The 22081-nt window shown below is 51.4% G+C and overlaps 1 protein-coding gene across 7 annotated transcripts in view; it reads left to right on the forward strand.

The window, feature by feature from the left end:
- Positions 1 to 22081, forward strand: part of CKAP5 (cytoskeleton associated protein 5) — a 1152983-nt gene that overhangs the window by 615998 nt on the left and 514904 nt on the right. For all 7 annotated transcript variants that reach the window (XM_085646654.1, XM_085646649.1, XM_085646653.1 and 4 more), the window contains exons 24-25: positions 11549 to 11677; positions 11842 to 12036. In XM_085646654.1, the coding sequence (XP_085502780.1) occupies positions 11549 to 11677; positions 11842 to 12036 (324 nt within the window). The remainder of the gene's footprint in view (positions 1 to 11548; positions 11678 to 11841; positions 12037 to 22081) is intronic.

Here is a 22081-nt window from a genome sequence, read left to right on the forward strand (position 1 = left end):
CACACCCACTGCCCTTGCAGGCTGGGTGTCTGGGTGCAAGACAAAACTGTCGACATGGTACACATCCCTGTGTGCCATGCCTATCCCCTACACTGCCCTGGCATACATCAGCCACCCCTCTAGCTGGGTGCCCTATGCCAGTGGTGTGGGCACAGGAGGATGAGCCCTGTGCCCCTACAGTACTCGGGTCCATTCCTGGGCACTGTGTGCAGTGCTGCCATTTAAGAGTACATGGTGCTGGGAGCTAGTCCAACACGAACTCCACCGCACCATAATGGCAACACTGAAGACTGAGAAGTTTGGTATCAAACTTCTCAGCACATTAAACCCGCACTGATGCCAGTGTGGAATTTAATGTACAAAGCACCACAGAGGGCATCTTAGAGATGCCCCCTGAAACCTAACCCACAATCCACGTCTGGTCTGGGAGGCTGCCTAGGCTGCCACACAGCAGACATGTTGCTGGACCCCTGTGTAGGAGATCCCCCGCTCTCCTGGGCCTGCAACAATGCACATCCTGGGCGAGGTGCTTGGTCTCCTACCCCAGGATGGACAGGGGAAAGCTTCAAAGGCATGCCGCCTCTTGGAGCTTCCCCAGGCCACTTGCTGTACCCAGCAAACTGGCCCCCACCAGTTCCAACCCCCACTCTGACGGGAAGACTGGCCGGAAACCCCAAATAAGGACTGGGGATGTGCCAGCCTGCCAACCTCACCCCTGTGGTGGGGGAGGAGAGGTGAAGCACATCTCCGGGCACTCGCCATCTTGACGATGGGAGGCTCTGCCCATTCAGGACTAGGCTACTGCCCCCCCTCCCACAGGAGTGGCAGAATAGGGGGTGTATCCACCCCAGGGCAGGTACCAATTGGTCCCTGCCCTTTACCTACCTGTAACACGCTTAAATCTAGTATCTAGGGGCACCCTGAACCTTCCTTCCTTAGATTCCAGATTCCGAAAAACAAAGAAGAGCAAGAAGAAAGACCTGCCGTGCAGTTGCTAAGAAGAGGAAGACATAAACTACTCTGGCCCCAGCCCTACCGGCCTGTCGACCCTCAAACCTGCTCCTGCTACATCCCGGCACCTCTTGTGGCCAGCAACCTCACAAACCCCGGAGGACCTGGCTACCTTTTGGCTCGTAAGCACCTGGGACTCCCATGAGCGGAGGCTCTGCTCGAAACCAGCTTTTAACCCCTGGCATCAGACCGGAACCGCGAACCCTGCACACTCTGCACCCCCCCAACCTGGCCTGTGCAGAAGTGAACATAGACCCCGAGGACGTCCCCCCGGTGACTGTGACCCAGAATCCGGCACCCAAGGACTCCCCTCGACGCTCCTGATGCCTGCAGCCTCAGAACCGGGTACTCCCCTCCCCCCCCCCCCAACTGCGATCAACAGAGGGTACGATTTTCCGACACCAAAAGGCCCCTTGTGTCCAACTCCTGGGTACCTACCTATCCAACTACCCAACTTGCCTCTCGAAGTGGTGGTGGTACCTGAAGAATCTTCGTCCCCGAGCTTGCAGCCTTTGTTCAACCAGGAGCTTTCCCATTGAAATCCATTAAGCGCCCGAAGGCTCAAAAGCACCCTGCTCCCAGCCGCCTGAGTGACCCTGGCAGTGTAACCTCTACACCTATCTACTTCTCCATTTGCCCTGAGCATGTGACCAGGAGCCCAGCTCCCACAGCCGCGTGGCCTGCTAGCCAGCAGCCACCAACCAAGGCCCCTGCCTCCCATAGGATAACATTGGGCCTAACTCACTCTGCACCCGGCTGCCCCAGTGCCGCTGAGGGTGTAACAACTGTACTTACCTGTGCCTGGGAGACCCCCGAGTCTGTGCCCAGAACCTTAACTCTGCCAGTCGAGTACTTACCCAAAAGCCGATAACCCAATTTTCCTCCATAGGGTAACACTGACTGGTTTCTTCTGAAATTTCTTTTAAGTGTGGAGTTTCTAAAACTTAAAATATTCTCCAGAAATCAACCGAGAAACGAAAATACTCACCTGCTATTAGGAGATATCCCACTGCTGGATCTTGGTGCCCAGCACTGACCCTGAAAAGTACTCACAACCGTACTTACCATTAACCCAATTTTCTTCCATAGGAAATCATTGACTGTTTTTCTGTGAAATTTCTTCTGAGTCTATTTTTGCAAACTACAAATATTCTTTAAAAATCGTACCAACTCTGAAAACGTAATTGCTTACCTGTTTTAGATTGAGGTCCCAGTACTGAGCCTAGGAGCCCAGCACTGGATTACAAAAGTATCGAGAACATACTATACCTGTAACTTGAATTTTCTCCCATAGGGAATCATTGACTGTTTTTCTATGAAATTTCTTCTAAGTGTCAACTTTTAAAATAGCAAAATATTGCCTAAAAATCACAACAGTAACTAAGTCGACTTTACTCACTTGTTTCCAAGAACTGTCCCAGGACTGAATCTAGAATCCAGTCCTGAAGTTAGAAAAGCAATCCTGAAAGTAATCTATTGCATATAACTTAAAACTTCCAGTGAGCTCAATGTATTATTGTTTACAATTGTGTTGCCTATTGCAACAATCTGTAACTATCTACAAAAGTCAATTTCGTATTGCAAAAGTATTCAACTAAAGCCTCTCATCATGAGAAAGTATATTTTGATACCTATTGTTGGTTCTAAAATAAAACAAGCATATATTTTTGTATTCAAACCATTGGCCTAGAGTTCAGTTCTTGAGTGTGTGAGACCATTTGCTGACCGTGTACAACAAATGCTTTACACTGTCCTCTTATACTGCCTTACTGCTCGACCAATCTACCACTTTAGAGAGTAAGGTTATATCTAACTTTAGCCTCTGCCAAACCTCTGGGGACTGTGGACACTGTACACACTGTACCCATTTGGGAACAGTATATACAGAGCCACTTTCTCACACATGGCTTTTCACTTGGCCAAAATAAATTAAGGTCCTATCTAATTATGGCAGTTAGGCCTCTGAAATCCATCTTAGTCTGGTTTGGTTGTTTTAAGAAAAAGAAGTGTAGACCTGTCAATTTGTCACGTTTGTGACACACAGCCACGTGGCAGCAACATGTCGCAATTCAGTGCAGTATGCTTGTGGATTTGAACAGTGAAAATATAATGACATCATTGTGCTTGGTTGGAGTCATTGAAGTTTGCGCCTGGGGATTGTGATCACAAGAATATGCAAAACAAAGGGGAAGCAAGAGGATTGGGGCCCGGATGGAATGTAGAACAGTAAGAGTGTGGGATTTAATGCCGGGGTGGGGGTCGTTCTAATAGGATGTAATCATCCTGAGGCATATTAAATAGTGGATAGATAGGGCGCCTAATAGGATACTGCCCATTTACCTCTAATCGACGTTCTCTATCTTACTTTTCTATTTTTTCCTTCATTTTGTTCTTTTAATTCCAATGCTTTTTGATATATCGTTTTCCGCTGCTTTTTCTGCTCTTCGCGCTCTCGCACTTCTTTATCCCACATACGTACACAATCAAACATATCCTGTTTACTCTTTCTTTTAAATAAACACTGTTCTAGATATTGAACCTTTATATAATCTAATGCCCCATTCACTGGCCATTGTAGATCGGACTCTGTGTATCTGTTTCACAATGAACCGTACATTATGGGACACATACCATATTTGATTTACATTTCTCTATTTGTGGTCCCTTCCGGAGGAGCCAGCTGACTTTGCTCTAAATCTTTCTTGGTACCACAAGAGCAGCATCACCACTTATGGAGTGTGCTGAGAGCAGGCATGTTTTCACAAGTATATGTAAAATATTACTACTCCAAACAAATATTCCAAAAGGAGAAAAATCTCCACATTACCTGCCTTGTACCCAAAAGTGAGCACACTGGTGCAAGGTCACTCTCTCGTCCACGGGTTCCAAAGACTAACAAAAAGACACTGGAGTTGAAATAAAATGTTTATTAATCACTCATGAGTGGGACCATGTCCACACAACCCTCAAGTTTTGCAGGAGGAGGCCCACTGAACTCACAAACCATCGTCCTTATATACAGCTTTGTTGCAATGTAAGCACATGGACAGAAATGGAAAGAACAAGTTTAGAAATGGGTATCGTCAAACAAGGGCAGATAGATGACTACATCCCAGCAGATTGGGAGGGTGAGCAGGAATGCTTTTGACAGCAGTAAACAGTCAACAGATAACGTCTAAGACCTGGTGCACTGGCAGCTACAAACCCCTAGCACGTACCTTGCTTAGCCATGTCAGGAGGTAAGCTAAAATAGATGGCGCAAGCAGAGGGAAAAGGCGAACAGCAGAGGACGCAAGAATTACAAAGGAAATGAAATGGACACCACAGCCAAAATGGCTGTTGCTTATGCTAATGAAAATATTACATGTTTCCACAAGAGTACCACCAAACATCCTTTGTTCAGTGAAGCCATCATGGCGCTGTGGAACTAGCGTTGTTTCCAGGCCATGTACTCTATATGGCTTCACTGGCGCTTACAATATTAGGAAATGGGCCCCAATATTGTATGGTCATATCTACTCAATCAGGTCTGCCCTCACCTGTGGTATAGTGCACCCTTCCTTTGGGCTGTGAGGCCTGCTGTAGGGGTGATTCACCTATACCTTCAGTCAGTGCTAGCTGGCATGGCACCCAGACAGGATGCCATGTTCACTTTGGTGTCCCCTCCTAACCCCCCTCTCACAGGAGCATGCAAGCTGCAAGGGCTGTAGCATGGTTTCATTGGGGGGCGGGAGGGGGGGGCATGGGGTCCGCTTCAGCTCCCATGCCCTCTGTACCCAGGGTACCACTTACTAGGAACTTACAGGGGACAGATTTACCAATTGTGGATGTGGTTTAGGGAAGAGGTGCTGGCACAGGAGGCCAGACCTGGATGGGAGGGACCCTGTGCTGTACAATTGAAACCACATCAAAAGAAGGCAAAACGTAGGGGCTAATAATGCAAATAGTCACTTTCTCACAGGTATCTACTTTTATCTCTAAAGCCTTTGGGAATCCAGTTGACTGTGCACACTATACCTTACTTTGGTATAGTGTATATACAGAGCCAGCTTCCTGCAAGGTGACTGTTAAAGAACAAATCTGTAAGACAGATCTGAAAGAAACACGTTAGTTAGATTCCTCACCTTAGAATATCCCCAGGCGTCAGACTGGATCCGGAGGATTTTTCGTCAGCAATACCCCTTGCGCGTCGCTAGGCGTCGTCTGCGGCTCCGCGTCCGTCGTCGGCGTCATGCGCCGGAATGACGTCGTCGGAGTACTTGGACGCCGCCCTCGCGCACTGACATCAGTTCTTCTTTTTTCCGCGCCAGTAAGCGCAGATCCGGGAGAGCTACCCCTTTAGTCACTTTTTGACTAACTTTTTTCGATCCTTTTTGATCTTGTCTCGACTCCGGTGCCGGTAGGATGCCTGGTTTTAAAGCCTGTGCTGACTGCTTGGGCCTCGACCACGACGCGGCGTCGTGTGCGGACTGCAAGGCCCTGACCTCAAAGGCTAGACGGGAGCGGTCCCGTAAGCTTCTCGAGCTTCGCCACTCGGCTCCGCGCCCCTCTCGATCCCGGTCCAGGAGGAGGTCCAAGGATCGGTCGCGGAGCCGCAGCCGACGTCATCGATCGTCTGGCTCCAAGTCTTCGGGTAAGTCGAAGCACTCCAAGAAGTCCAAGAGGCGACACCGCTCTTTGGACTCCCCTCGCTGGTCGCGCGACTCGGCCGAGGGTCAGGGTGGTTCCACCCCCGCGGCTCCAGCGGAGCCGCAGGCGCCGCGCAAGTCCCCATACCCGCCGGTCCCTGGGACTGACACGACGCCGGCAGAAGTCAGTGCCTTCCTCTCGGCCATGAGGAACCTGGCTCCGCCGTCGATGCCCGCTGGCGCGCCTTCGGGCCCCGCGGACCCGACTGGGCAACCTTGCCTGCCGGCGGCTCCGGCCTAGACGCCGCAAGCGCCCGAGGGACCCGTTCCCGAGTCCCCGCCGACGCCGGTCGACCTCGTCACGCCTCCTCCGCCGGCGTCGACACCGGTTCCACCCCCGACGCCGGCTCCGCTCGGCGTCGAGCCCCGTTTCTGCCCCGGTCCGGGCCCGGCGCCGTTACGGCGTCAATGGACGCCGCGTTCGGCGCCGCTGGAGACACATTTTGTCTATCGCCCTGCTCCGATCCTTCCTCCTGCATACCAGGAATCGGATGATGGGGGCGAATGGGAGGGATCCAAGGATCCTATGGCCGCTCAGGCTCAACTGTCACAGGACTGGGCAGATGAACTGGGGGAGGCCAGTGGTCTGGATACCTCTCCAGACACTGGATTAATCTCTCCTCCGACTGTGGCTTCGGAGGAGGGTGCTGCTTTCTCTGTGGTGCTGCGCAAGGCGGCCGCAGCCCTTGGGCTCGAGCTACCTGCCGTGGCTGTGAGGACTAACGTCCTCACTGAGGTGCTTCAGTCTGCAGCAAGCTCCACTGAGCCTCTGCTGCCATTCAATGAGGCCCTCACTGACGTTCTGCAGGGCACCTGGTCCAAGCCCTCCACAGTCCCTCCTGTGGACAGGAACGTCGCCAGGCGCCACCGTCCTGCTCCGGGCGACCCCAGTTTTCTGTCCCAACACCCTACCCCTGAGAGCCTGGTTATCCAGGCCTCTACCTCCCAATCCTCCTTCCCGACCGCTCCGCCGGACCGGGATTCCAAGAGACTGGAACAGTTCGGCAAAAAGCTGTTCTCCTCCCTTAGTTTGGGCCTGCGGTCTTTGAACACCGCCTGTCTCTTGGACCGTTATTCCCACTCTCTGTGGGATACGGTGGAGGACGTGCTGCCCCTGTGTCCGGAGGAGGTCCAGACACGACTTACCCAGGCTCTGGCCGATGGGAGGGATGCAGCACGACATGCTATCAGATGTGGGCTTGACACTACGGACTCGCTGGGTAGGGCGATTTCTACCACGGTGGCGCTTAGACGTCACGCCTGGCTGCGGTCCACGTCTTTTTCGGGCGATGTCCAGAGCACCCTCATGGACATGCCCTTTGATGGCGAGAAAGCGGACAGTGCGCTGAATCGCTTTAAGGACTCCCGGGCTACGGCCAAGTCCTTGGGCCTCTCGGCCCCGCGGTCGCAAACTTCCGCCTTTCGTGGCCAAGGAAGGGGTGCCTCCTCACGTACGCCTAGCCACCAGCCGCAGAACCAACCTGCGCGCGTACGTGGTTTCCGCCGAGGCGGTTCTGGAGGACGACGCGGTCAGCCCACATTCACCCCGGCAGCATCCGCCTCAAAGCCTTCCTAGTCCGAGCTTTCAGGCCCATTCCACGCCAGTGGGCGGCAGAGTTCGCCATCACCTGCTCCACTGGCGGTCCATCACATCGGACAGGTGGGTGCTGCAAATCGTTCGAAGGGGCTACTCCCTCCCCTTCGAGACGACCCCTCCAGCCATGCCACCGCAGCACCACCGTATCTCGGGGATCATTTGAGTCTTCTCCACGAGGAAGTTTCGGCCCTCTTGGCCAAGGGGGCCGTCGAGCGCGTTCCGAGCCCAGAAGTAGGTCGTGGTTGTTGTTCCCACTACTTTCTGGTTCCCAAGAAGGGCAAAGGGGGCCTACGCCCTATCTTGGACCTCCGGAAGGAAAGGTTCAAGATGTTAACTTTGGCTCAGGTTCTAGCTGCCCTAGACCCTGGAGACTGGTTGGTAGCGTTGGACTTGCAGGACGCATATTTCCACATCCCCGTCCTGCCGGCCCACCGGCGTTACCTGCGGTTCACGGTGGGCCAAGAGCACTTTCAGTTTACCGTGCTCCCCTTCGGCCTCACCAGTGCCCCTCGGGTGTTCACGAAAGTGATGGCGGTGGTCGCAGCTCATCTGCGCAGAGCAGGGGTTCCCCCTATCTCGACGACTGGTTGTTGAAGGCGGGCTCGCCCCAGACAGTCGTCTCCCACCTCCAGACTACGGCGGATCTCCTGCATTTGCTGGGATTTTCCATCAACGTGCCGAAGTCACACCTGAGTCCCTCTCAGAAGCTCCTCTTCATCGGAGCGGTTCTCGATTCGGCGCAGTTCCGGGTCTATCCGCCGGAACAGCGGGTCCGGGATATTCAGGCCCTGATTCCCATCTTTCGGCCTCTATCCTGGGTTTCGGTCAGGCTAGTGTTGCGGCTTCTGGGGCTGATGGCCTCCTGCATCCTACTAGTGCATCACGCCAGGCGGCGCATGCGGGCTCTGCAGTGGGACCTGAAGTTTCAGTGGGCCCAGCATCACGGCAACCTGTCCGACCATGTCTTGATCTCGGAGGGCACTGCACAGCAGTTGCAGTGGTGGCTCACGGACCGCGATTGGGTCATGGGCAGAAGCCTCTCCCTTCCCCAACCGGAGCATGTCGTAGTGACGGATGCGTCCCTCCTGGGATGGGGTGGCCATATGGGAGAGGCGGAGATCAGAGGCCTCTGGTCTCCGGCGGAGTCTCGTCTCCACATCAACCTGTTGGAGTTGAGAGCGATCCGGCTTGCACTGAAAGCCTTCCTTCCCTCTGTCCGGGGAAGTGTTGTGCAGGTGTTCACAGACAACACCATCGCCATGTGGTATTGCAACAAACAGGGCGGGATGGGGTCGTGGACCCTTTGTCAGGAGGCTCTGCGCCTCTGGGCATGGCTGGAACACCAGGGCGTCACCCTGGTGATTCAACATCTGGCGGTCCCTCTGAACGCCAGAGCAGACGAACTCAGCCGCCGGTGCATGATGGATCACGAATGGCGTCTGAACTCCGAAGTGGCGCAAGGTCTCTTTCAGCAGTGGGGAGAGCCTTGGTTAGATCTATTCGCCACCGAAGAGAACGCGCAATGTCAGCAGTTCTGCGCGTTGGAATTTCCAAGGCGGCACTCGCTCGGCGACGCTTATCGTCACGAGTGGAGTTGCGGTCTGTTGTACGCCTTTCCGCCTATACCACTTCTGCCCAGAGTGCTGAAGAAGATCAGGCGCGACCGGGCCCAAGTCATCTTGGTGGCTCCGGATTGGGCACGAAGGTACTGGTATCCCGAGCTACTCAGTATGTTGACCGATCCTCCGATACGTCTGCCCCTTCGGGAGGATCTTCTGTCGCAGCAGCAGGGGACGGTCCTCCACCCGAACCTGTCCAGCCTCCACCTCCATGCGTGGAGATTGAGCGGCGGCAGTTGATGCCATTTGACTTGCCTCCTGAAGTCTGTGATATCATTCTGGCAGCCAGGCGTCCCTCCACAAAGACGGTATACGCCTGCTGGTGGAACAAATTTGTGGCATGGTGCACAGCAAAGGCTGTGGATCCCCTTTCCGCCCCTCTTTCTGAGGTTCTCCTCTTTCTTCTTTCTTTGGCCCGGCAGGGCTCTGCCCTGGGCACCTTGAAAGGTTATCTTGCTGCCATCTCTGCCTTCTTGCGGCTTCCTGATCAGCCTTCTCTTTTCAAGTCCCCTGTAGTTACACGCTTTCTAAAAGGCATTACTCACACGTTCCCTCCTGTCCCTTTTGTAATGCCTCAGTGGGACTTGAATCTTGTTCTCACATTTCTAATGTGCGCTCCCTTTGAGCCTCTTCATAATTGTCCTCTTCGTCTGCTGACGCTTAAGACTGCTTTTCTGGTAGCCATCACCTCGGCTAGACGGGTGAGTGAGTTCCAGGCTTTATCTTCAAAGCCTCCTTTTCTATCTGTTCATCCGGACAAGGTTGTCCTTCGGCCTCGTCCCTCCTTTCTTCCGAAAGTGGTGACCCCCTTTCATCTTGGGCAGTCTGTCACCTTGCCCACCTTCTTTCCGCCTCCGCATCCTTCCAAAGAGGAAGAGAGGCTCCACCGTCTGGACCCAAAACGTGCGCTCTCCTTTTATCTGGACCGCACAAAGTAGTTCCGGGTGGACGACCAACTTTTCGTTGGATACGTGGGTGCTAAGAAGGGGAAAGCTGTGCACAAACGGACCATCTCTCGGTGGGTCGTTTTGTGCATCAAAATTTGTTATTCCTTAGCCAAAAAGGACCCTCCTGTTGGGCTGCGCGCCCATTCTACTCGGGCCATGGCGGCTACTACTGCTTTGGGACGAGGTGTCCCTTTGCAGGACATCTGTCAGGCGGCAACGTGGGCTTCGCTACACACGTTTGCCAGGCATTATTGCCTTGACAGCCAAGTCCGGAGGGATCGCTTCTTTGGCCGTTCTGTCCTCCAGGACTTTCTGGTGTGATCTTGGTTCACAGACCCACCACCGGGGATGGTATTGCTTGGGTATCTATTCTAAGGTGAGGAATCTAACCAACGTGTTTCTTTCAGATGAACAAGTTACTTACCTTCGGTAACGATGTATCTGTAAGAAACATTAGTTAGATTCCTCACCGACCCACCCATCCTCCCCGTTCTGTGAACTGACATCTAGGGTTAAGGTTATCCTTTTCAGGCCCCTAGATTTTATTTTTGGCACCAGTGTCGGTCTTTGCATGGCTCTGCGTTCCTGGCGCGGAAAGCTATGTACAAGAACTGACGTCAGCGCGTGAGGGCGGAGTCTAAGTACTCCGTCATTCCGGCGCACGACGCCCACGACGGACGCGGAGCCGCAGACGACGCCTAGAGACGCGCAAGGGGTATTGCTGACGAAAAATCTTCCGGATCCAGTCTGACGCCTGGGGATATTCGAAGGTGAGGAATGTAACTAACTAATGTTTCTTACAGATACATCGTTACCGAAGGTAAGTAACTTATAGATTCCTTCCCTTGGAATTACCCCCAGGCGTCAGTCTGGATCCAACTCGAACTCCAGTGGAACTAGAACTACTAGTAATTTGAACATCTGAATACAACAGTCAAGTGCCAGGAGTTCCAGAGGGTGGTATTTTATTTTAGTTGGTGGATTTCTGGTCTGTGGTGGAGGGAGAGGGGGAGTAGATCGGGACATCAGTTCCACAGTTATTTGTTTAGGAATAACTTCTGTTATTGGCCACTATGCGGCTTTCCCTAGTGTCTGTGTTGCCCACTCCCGTAGATGCAATGTAAAATTTAAGGAACGCTTTCAGGTGTCTATTGTCTCCCTTAAAAATGTGCCTTTGGAGGACGTACATTGGCTGTGTTTATGTAGAATCTTGATCACAATAAATGTTAAATATAATACATGTATTTGTGTGCTTATCTATCACATTCTCAGATTGCTCCAGATTTTAAACTGCTCCCTAACTCCTGGAACCATCATAAATTTCTCTTGGTACATTCTAGATCCTTCTCTTTAGCGATCTGCTTCAATAGTTTTAATTGGTTACTTTTCTCTTGGAAAACTGCCCTTTCAAGTCCTATGCAGGCCATTTTTGTATGTCTGGGTTGTACCATATTCTTCCCCCCTTTAATGAATACCTTCAATTTGCCCATGGAAACTGTCAAAGGTAGTTATGTTCTATAATTTTAAGGCTTTGGCAAGTACCATATGAAACTTTGGTAAGTCTTACTGCTTGCATTTAGCTACTTGCCATCAGCAACAGAATGCTCCTTTATATAAAAAAAAAAGAAAATTTGAAAAAAAGTTAAGTGGGTTCTTTAAATTCTGGTTTCTCACACTTTTCTTTAGAACAATGTGCGAGCTGCTGCCTTGGCTACGTTAAACTCATGGGTGGAACAGACCGGAATGAAAGAATGGTTGGAAGGGGAAGATATGTCAGAAGAGCTCAAGAGAGAAAACCCGTTCCTCAGACAGGAGGTACTAGGTCTTAATCTTTCCATTCAGAGGACCCATTTGCATTACTTCAAAAATTAAATTAATGTGTTAACACTGACACTGATGAGACATTGGTAGTCTGTCTTAAACTGATAGTGCACATCTCCACTGTCCCAATCTTTTGTTTCTCCTGTTTTTATTTTCAGCTTCTCGGGTGGCTGGCTGAGAAGTTCCCTACTCTCCGAACTGTCCCTTCTGATGTCCTTTTATGTGTGCCTCATCTTTACTCCTGCTTGGAGGATCGGAATGGTGACGTGCGCAAAAAGGCTCAAGATGCTTTACCCACATTTATGATGCATTTGGGATATGAAAAGATGGCCAAAGCTGCCGGCAAACTTAAGGTTTTACTTTATTATTTGACTATAGATCAAACTGATAAAAGATGTACGTTTGTGAAATATTTTGTATCTAAAGGGATATGTACTTTCCTCTTCCAGTGAGAGAGGGATATCTGTCTCTGGGCAGGCTAGAGTTGTCTATCAGTCCATGTCGAGATGTTATTTCAAGTACCATGTTATGGGGAAGAGTGTGGAATGTCTGTTCTTTGCCATTCATTACTAAAAGTTGGATTTGTTTGTATTCCACGGTAATCAAGCTAGAATAAAGCTATCATTTCATATGCTTTGCAGTTTACTAAAAGTTGACTCTGCATTGCTTATGAGTCTCAGGTGAATCTGATTTTTCGGCTTGACAATTGATTCCTCACCTTCTGAATCCTTTAGTTGCCAGAGTGGCAGTGTGAAGGTTTCCATAGCTCTTAAACACCACTAGGTTATGTGCTTGGCGTCGGCCACAGGTTTGTCACCACTGTGGCATTGATACTTTTTTGTATTATTTCTGTGCCCTTCAGCATTGATTTGGAGCTGCATTCCTTCAGTTTTCCTTTTAGCTCCAAATTTTGTTTCCAAGAAATACAAATACTTGTGTTTCTGAACAGGGAAGTTGCTACCAAAGATTAGATTTTAATTAATCTGTGTTGAAAATAAATGTCTGTCATGGACGCACATGACCTTTGCCTGTAGTTTTTGGGGCCGGAACCTGATTAAGTCAAACACTATTGCATTCACAAGCTATCCAGGAGTGTGAGGCTAGTCTGTAGCTGACAAGTCTTGCAAGAAACGTTGCTGCTCCCTTTCTAGTTCCTCCTACTCCAGTTGAAGCCTAAAGCTTCCCAGATGAAGCGCACACAGGACTGCACTCCATCCTCCTTCACCCTCATAGCCCTGTTCTCTGGCCTTTCTAAGACATCTCTGGTCTTGTGACCGGCGTGAGAAGTGCCCTCTTTCTGCATGGTTGCTCCCACTGATGTGCTTTGACGGAGTGTGCCCTGGACACCTGCCAATCAGGTACCCAGGGCCTATGTTCTTTCCCTAAAACTGCATTGAAATCCAAACCCAATTGGCATCTCTGGCGACATGTCAGGCCCTGGTAAATGGTACCACAGGTACCCAGGGCACTGTGACCAGGGAAGAACCCTAAGGGCTGCAGCACTTATTGTGCCGCCCTTAGAGACCCTGTATCTTTACACACACACACTGCCTTTGCAGGCTGCATGTTTTGGTGCAAAAAGTGAGGTCGAAATGGCACACATCCCGGTGTGCCATGCCTACAACCCATTGCCCTGGCATAGATCAGTCACCCCTCTAGCTGAGTGCACTATACCAGTGGTGAGGGTACAGGTGCATGAGCCCTGTACCCCTACAGTGCATTGGGCCATTCTTAGACATTGTAAATGCAGTGTTGCCATTAAGAGTGTATGAGTCTCATTACAACTCCACAGCATCATAACGGCTACACTGGAAACTGTGAAGTTTGGTATGAAACTTCTCAGCACATTAAACCCACACTGACGCCAGTCTGACATTTAATGAAAAATGCGCAGAGGGCATCTTAGAGATGCCTTCTGAAAAAAACTACCCACCACTAGCATCCAGGCTGAGTGGCTGCTTTTAGCTGCCACCACCAGTCATTTTTCTGGACCCCTGGGTTGAGAGCCGCCTGCTCTCAGGGGCCTGAAACAATGCACATCCTGGGACGAGGTGCCAAGCCTCCTCCCCCAGGATGGGCAGGGTCCACAAAGGGGAAGCTTTTAAAGGCTTGCCGCTTTTGTGAGATTCCCTAGGCCACTTGCTGCTTTCAGCAACTGGTCCCCACTGGTTCTGACCCCCAGTTTGGGCGGGAGAAACTGCGGGAAAAAAGTGAGGAAGAGATGTGCCCACCCCTGCCAACTCCACCCCTCAGGTGGGCGAGGTGAAGCATAACTCTCATTCTCCAGTATTTGGGATGTCTTTCATAGATTCACATGCTTGAATCATTCCCCGTTGTTGAAGTGGGAGTCCCACGGTACATAAAATAGCAATATATATATACATAGCATAACTAAAGCATAGCTAAAACATAGCAAGCAATATGAAAAAAGTGTCACTTTATTAGCTCCTCCAAGTCATTAGATATAGTCCAAACTCCAGCCAATCAGGCGTCTGCACCCTCTAGAACCCTCTCCCCAGAGGCTCAGACCCTCAGATTTTCTACCATATGTCGTGTGAAGGGAGTCTCCCTGAGCTCTACTCAGTACTTCAACTTTCATCTTCGGGAATTCTGCTTACATCTTCACTACAATGTCTACTACAAAGTGTGAGAAAGTGGGTTTCTAACCCCCCCCCCCTCCCCCTCCCCTTTTTGTTTGTTGCCAGGCTACTGATGCTCTTTGACTTGATGTGCTCTGGGGCCCTGCCAATCAGGACCCCAGGGCCTGTGTTCTTTCCCCAAACCAAAACCCAATTGGCAGCTCTGGCCACAGGTAGGTCCCTGGTAAATGGTACCCCATGTACCCAGGGCACTGAGACCAGAGAAGGCTCCTGAGGGCTGCAGCACCAATTGTGCCACCCTTAGGGGCCCTGTACCTTTTCACAAACACTACCTTGCGGACTGCGTGTCTTGGTGCAGATCAAAAGTGAAGAGTTGACATGGCACACATCCCTGTGTGCCATGCCTACCAACCACTACCCTGGCCTAGGTCAGTCACCCCTCTAGCTGGGTGCACTATGCCAGTGGTGAGGGCACAGATGCATGAGCCCTGTGCCCCTACAGTATCTTGAGTCCATTCTCAGACGTAAGTGCAGTGTACCATTAAAGAGTATATGGTGCTGGCAGGTTGTCATTACAAACTCCACAGTACCATGATGGATACACTGAAGTCTGGGAAGTTTGGTATCAAACTTCTCAGCACATTGTACACACACTGATGCCAGTGTGGGTTTCAATGTAAAACGTAAAACAGAGGGCATTTTAGAAATGCCCCCTGAACTCAACCCACAACCAATGTCCCGACTGAGTGGCTGCTTAGGCTGCCACCCACCAGACATGATGCTGCACCCCTGGGTCAAGAGCCATCCGCTCTCGAGGGCCTGCAACAATGAACATTCTGGGATGAGGTGCTAGGTCCCCTCCCCCAGGATGGGCAGTGGAAGCTTCAAAGGCATGACGCTTTTGTGTGCTTCTCCAGGCCACGTGCTGTAATCAGCAACTGGCCCCTACCGGTTCTCAACCCCCACTTTGGCGGGAAGCCTGGCCGGAAACCCCAAATAAGGACCGAGGATGTGCCAGCCTGCCAACCCCACCCCTCAGGCGGGAGAGGAGAGGAGAGGTGAAGCACATCTCCGGGCGCTCGCCATCTTGAAGATGGGAGGCCCTGCCCAATCAGGACTAGGCTATTGCCCCCCTCCCACAGGAGAGTGGCAGAATAGGGGGTGTACCCACCCCAGGGAAGGGACCCATTGGTCCCTGCCCTTTACCGACCTGTAACACCCCTAAATTTAGTATTTAGGGGCACCCTGAACCTTCCTTCCTCAGATCCAGCAACCACAAGAATAGAAAAGAGAAGGAAAAGGACTAGAAGCCGTGCAGAGCGAACAAGGACGACGCGCACTGACTTGGCCCCAGCCCTACAGGCCTGTCTCCCCCTCGAACCTGCTCCTGCATAACTCCGGCGTGTCCAGCAGACAGCAACCTCAAAAACCCCGGAGGACCTGCCTGCCTTCAGTTTCCAAGCTGTTTCTCCCGTGAACACCGGATGTGTTTTAACTGCAGCTTCTGGTGCCAGCCAGCCCCCACTGCACCTGCCGAACCCGGCCCGAGCTCGAGTGGAAAAATACCACAAGGAGGTCCCCCTTGCGATCCTGACCTTAGTTAGTTTCAGGGGAAAACTCTAAGTTGCCCTCTGTCGTGCATTTTACCTCCCACACGGGCATCAGTGTGGGTTTAATGTGCTGAGAAGTTTGATACCAAACTTCTCAGTCTTCAGTGTAGCCATCGTGGTGCTGTGGAGTTAGTGATGACGACCTCCCAGCACCATATACTCTTAATGGCAGCACTGCACTTACAGTGCCCAGGAATGGACCTGGGTACTGTAGGGGTACCGGGCTCATGCACCTGTACACACACCACTGGCGACGACGAGAAGTGATTCAAGCATGTGAATCTATGAAAGACACCAATACTGGAGAACCACATTTTACAGGTAAGCAACTTATGTTCGTCCCCGCCATCTTGCAGATGGGGAGACCCAGCCAACCAGGGGAAGGCTTATTCCCCCTCCCACTGGAGGGTGGCATAATAGGGTTGTACCCGTACTGGGGTGTACTGGTAATGCCCCTAAATCTCGAATGTAGGGCCACTCTTAAACATTGCTTCCTCAGACTATAAACCAGAAGAAAAAAAGGACAGCACTGCTTTGCCGAAGCTAACCAGAGAAGTACACCGGTTTGTTCATAATAAGTCTCCAGCTCCGGTAGGATTTGCGAGTCTGCAACTGACACCCCGGGCCCGAGTGCTCTAACAGCAAGAGGTCTCCCCGGCAATCCTTACCTGAGATCCGGTGACCCCTGACCTGTCTGAAGCCTCCAGCCGACACCTGCAGCCTCAAACCGGAAAGTCCCGCAACTAGGAGCAGGTAAGATCCGACTCTAAAGTGCCCCCGAAGCCCCATGGCATTGGGTGGCCCAAATGACGGTGCCTAACCAATCCTAGCATCCCAACTTACCTCTCTAAATGGTGGTCGCACCCAGAAGACCACCTCCCCCGAGCCTGCAGTGCTTTTGAAAACCGGAGACTCCCCATTGAAAGCTTCAGGACTCCTGATGCCAAAACAGGACTCTGCACCAGGCCGCCCCAGTGCCGCTGAGGGTGCACCTTTTGTCCTGTGCTAAACCCCCATTTTTTCCTGAGCTTAAGTCTAGGAGCTTTGCTCCCACAACCTAGTGGCCTGCTCGTCAGCAGCCGCCAACTGGAGGCTCCCTATCCCCCATTGGATAGCATTGTGCCTCAGCACTCTGCACCCAGCTGCCCTAGTGCTGCTGAGGGTGTAGCAAGAGTGCATCCTTGACCCTGGAGGACCCCTGAGTCTAACCCCAGAATACCAACTCCCACAACAAAGTACTTGCCTGTTAACCGATAACACTATGTTCGAGGCATATGAGCTGCAGATTACACACTGTGCATAGATCGCCATCTGGTGTTGGGCCCAGATGTTGCAGTTTTTCTCTTGGAAAGTCTTTGGAAGTCACGAGGTATGTGACTCCTCCTTTGGATCATATTGCGCATGGGCTTCGGCTCCATCCTCAGATTGTTTTTTTCCGCCATCGGACTCTGATGTGTTCTTCGTGCTCCAGTTCGGAACCGTTCCAGTTTTTCTGTTCGGCGCGCAATCCACCCCCCTTTGACGGTATTGTCTCGATCACGTTCTTCAACACTCGACGCGACTCAACAATCTAAGTCTTCGATTCCGGTCGTCGACGAAGGCCTTCGGGCCTACCTGAGCTCTGGTAATGGCTGATGGAAAGGACTCCATTTAAGAAGTGTCCTCGATGTGGGTCGAAGTTTCCCCACACCGATCTCCATGAGGTGTGCAACCTTTACCCCTCCCCAGAACACTAGGCACGGACCTGTCCAGCTTGCGCCTCCTTCCGATCGAAGAAGACGATCCAGGACCGACTAACAAGGAGAACAATGGCACTTCGATCCGAGATGACATCTTCGAAGAAGGTGTCGTTGTCCCGGAACAGCACACCGAAGAGGGCTTCGTCAGTGCCTCCGAAGCTGACGACTGACGTCTAGGACATCACTCCGGCACAGAGGGGCGTGAGTACAGATGTCAACCCCGACCCCAAACCCCCCTCCACACCATTGAAAAAGGCTTCGGTCACGGCTTTGCCTTTGGGCCTAGGTATGCACCAAAAGACTGCTTCCCATACCTCGCTTCCGGGCCCGGTTAAGAAGCCCATCAAGCCTTCAGGCAGCTAGGGCTAGAGCCAGCCTACCCTCGATGCCGGAAAAACCTCATCGGTACCGAAAAAGAAAAAAAAGCCCTTTTCCTTGTCTGAGCCGAGCTGGACACCGAAGCTCTTGGCGCCGAAGTCTGGCACCGGCTCCTCGGCACCGATACCACCCTCTGAGCCGAGCAAGAAGCCCAAAAGCCTCGACTCCCAAACCTCGAAGCCGAAAGCCACCTCGTAACCGAGGAAGTAAAGACACTGCTAAACCCCACGGTTCGAAACCAAGAACAAGTGCTGAATCGACGCCGAAAAAACCCACGGCTCTGACACCATCGGCGACGAAGGATCTGCCCCTTACAGACTGTTTCGACCCAATCCTTACCAAAAAAACTCATAAAAGATCCAAAGACCTGGTCATTTGTCGCTTAGCACCAGAAAGACCGCTGTACAAACCTGCACCAGCTCCACCACCAAAAAGGAGAGACTTTGCCACCTCCCCTTTGAGGATTCCTTCTCCTCCTCCACCTCCCCCTCTCCCACCTAATCATTCTCCTATACCATCTCCCGATGAGGAGGATGATGACATTATCTACAATACAGGGGATGGGGCAGACAACCAACCTACAGGGGACCCTACTCCTTCAGGCTCCCCAGACCCATGGGACGACTATAACATCTCAGACGTCCCGAACGTCCCGCAGGACGAGCTTTACCCTTCTAGACCCCCCCCCCCCCCCCCCCCCAGATGACATTAGGGGCTTTAACCAACTACTCCATAGGGCTGCCCGCTACCACGGTGTTGATCTCCACACACACCCCGTAGAGGAGGACTTCCTCTTAGATACATTCGACACTGCACACAGGTCTACCTCAATCCTGCCGATGCTTAAGGGAGTTATTAAGCACGCACCAGAGGCTTTTAAAGACCCAGTTGGGGCCAGGGTCAATAACCACGTATTGAGAAATATAAAGCTGCCCCAACAGACCCACCCTATATTAAAGGCTCTGCACCACTAGACTCCCTGGTAGTCTCCAATGCGAGGAAACGTGCACATTCCTAGGCATCAGGTGAGGCACCACCACCAGATAAGGAGTCTAAACTCCTAGACGCCTCTGGCAAACGGACTGCGTCTCAGGCGGCCAACATCTGGCGTATCGCTAACACCCAAGCGCTCCTAGCCAGATATGACAGGGCACATTATGATGAGCTGGAGACAATCATGCAACACCTCCCTGATAAATATAAAAATAAGGCCAACAAATTGGTTCAAGAGGGGAAAAACATTACAAACACTTCATTCGTTGTGCCCTTGATGCTGCTGACGCCGCCTCCAGGGCAATTGATACCAGCACCCTTCTGCGTAGGCATGCTTTGCTACGCATCTCAGGTTTCAAACCTCGGGTTCAAAGTTCCATCCTCAACCACCCCTTTGATGAGAAACATCTGTTTGGTCCCAATGTCGATATAGCCCTCGAAAAAGTGGAGGACACAGACACGGCAAAATCTATGGGAGCCTTGCAGTCGCAAGATCCCAGGCGCTCCTTTCGCCGTTCCTCCTTTAGAAGCAACACCAGAGGCTACTCGACAGCGCCTCCACTTCCTACAAAACCCCTACCCAATCCACCTCCACTAGGGGTTATGAAAGAGGCAGTTACAGAGGTAACCATAACAAAGGCAGAGGCAAAACTAACACCTCCCACTCTGCCTCCACCCCCACCAAGTGACTTCCCTCCACTTCCCCCAGACTATTCCACTCCAGTCGGGGACAGACTCCACAATTTCCATCCTGTCTGGGCTACCATCACCTCAGACAGTTGGGTACAACAAATAATCCAATCAGGCTACTGTCTAGAGCTAACATCTACCCCCCCCCCCCCCCTCACAGCCATTCCACCCAAACAGCGCCCAATGTCACAGGAACATTTGTCACTTCTAAAGCAGGAGGTAATCTCCCTCCTACAAAAAGATGCAATAGAACTAGTTCCTGCCCACCAACAAAACAAGGGAGTTTACTCACTATTTTTTCATACCAAAAAAGGACGGCTCTCAGGCCCATTCTGGACCTCAGACCCCTAAACCAATACATACACTCAGACCATTTTCACATGGTCACACTCCAGCAGGTGCTTCCTCTGCTCTCCCAAAACGACTTCCTTGCCACCCTAGACCTCAAGGACGCCTGTTTCCACATTCCTGTTCACAACGCTCACAGGAAATTTCTCAGATTCGTAGTGGACGGTCACCACTACCAATTCAAAGTGCTCCCCTTCGGAGTCACCACAGCACCACGGGTGTTTACCAAGTGCCTAGCGGTAGTGGCAGCACACCTGAGTAGACAACACATCCACGTCTTCCCATATCTAGACTGGCTCATAAAAGCCAACTCATACAACCAGTGTGTACAACACACTCACGCCACTATCCAACTACTTCACGACCTGGGCTTCACAGTAAACTACGCCAAGTCCCATCTGCATCCCTCCCACGTACATACCTCGGTGCCACCATAGACACCTCAAAAACGTTAGCCTACCCCAGCCCTGCCCGGATAGCAAGCATACAAGCTCTTCGTGCCAAATTTCAACCACAACACTCACTTCCAGCTCGAGTGTTTATGCAGCTTATAGGAATGATGGCCTCTTGCATATTCATAGTACCTCATGCAAGACTCCAGATGCGTCCTCCAAGAGTGCATAGCACGCCAATGGATCCAGGCTCAAGGTCTGCTAACAGATCTGGTGTTGGTAGACGGTCGTGCTTATCGCTCTCTGCAGTGGTGGACCACCAAAAACCTTTCCTAAGGGCGACCGTTGCTAGAGCTGGTTCCTCAAATAGTTCTAACAGAGGACGCATCGCTCTCCGGCTGGGGAGCTCATCTACTACATCACACCTTGCAAGGCAGGTGGACACCTCAACAAAAGTTACTCCACATCAACCATCTGGAGTTACTGGCCATATTTATAGCCCTGAAAGCCTTTCAAACACACGTCTCAGGCAGGCTGTCTTAGTTCGCACAGACATGACAGCAATGTACTACATCAAAAAACAAGGCTGCACACTCTCTGCAGCTCTGTTAGCACAGACCATATGGAGATGGGCCATACCTCAAAACATCTTTCCCCTAGCACATGTTCCAGGAGTCCAAAACACCATTGCAGATCTGTTAAGCCGTCAAACTCAACAAATCCACGAGTGGGAACTTCATCCACAAGTTCTTCAACCATTCTTTCAAACGTGGGGGCAACCACAAATAGACCTCTTTGCCACCCACAAACGCCAAAAGCCAAAGCTTCGTCGACAGATATCCACACCCATTGTCCAAAGGCAATGCAATATGGATGAACTGGTCTGGCAAATTTGCGTACGCTTTTCCGCCTCTCCCACTCATTCCATTACTGGTGCGCAAACTACAGCAACATGCAATGACTCTCATCCTACTTGTTCCAACTTGGGCCAGGCAACCGTGGTACACCACATTGCTGAAACTGTCTGTAGTTCCGCACCAAAGACTACACCTCCCCCCACGCCTCCTAACCCAGAACCGTGGAGAGATCAGACACCCGCACCGGGCTCAGCTCAACCTCGCGATCTGGCTCCTGAAGTCTTAGAATTTGGGTTACCTTAATCTACCCCCTGAATGCATGAACGTCATTAAGGAAGCTAGGCACCCCACCACTAGTGCCTGCTATGCAGCCAAGTGGAAAAGATTTGTGATATACTGTCATAACATCAATCCCCTAGACTTGTCTATCCAACACATCATAGGTTACCTACTACATCTCCAAAGGTGCAATTTAGCCTACACATCTATTCGGCTATACCTCGCTGCCATAGCAGCCTATTTACAAAAAGACAACACTTATCACTTTTCAGAGTGCCTGCCATCAAAGCCTTTATGGAAGGCCTCAAAAGAATAATTCCACCTAGAGTACCACCCTCGGCTGTGTGGAATTTAAACATCGTTCTCACAAGACTAATAGGTCCTCCCTTTGAACCTCTGCATCAATGTGAGCTCCAATTTCTAACTTGGAAAGTTGCTTTCCTAGTAGCGATCACTTCTCTTAGAGTTGTTGAACTGCAAGCGCCACCTATTCAGGATCCTTTCCTACAAAT

This window comes from Triturus cristatus, chromosome 3_1 (assembly GCF_964204655.1).
Source record: "Triturus cristatus chromosome 3_1, aTriCri1.1, whole genome shotgun sequence".
Taxonomy (NCBI): Eukaryota; Metazoa; Chordata; class Amphibia; order Caudata; family Salamandridae; genus Triturus; species Triturus cristatus.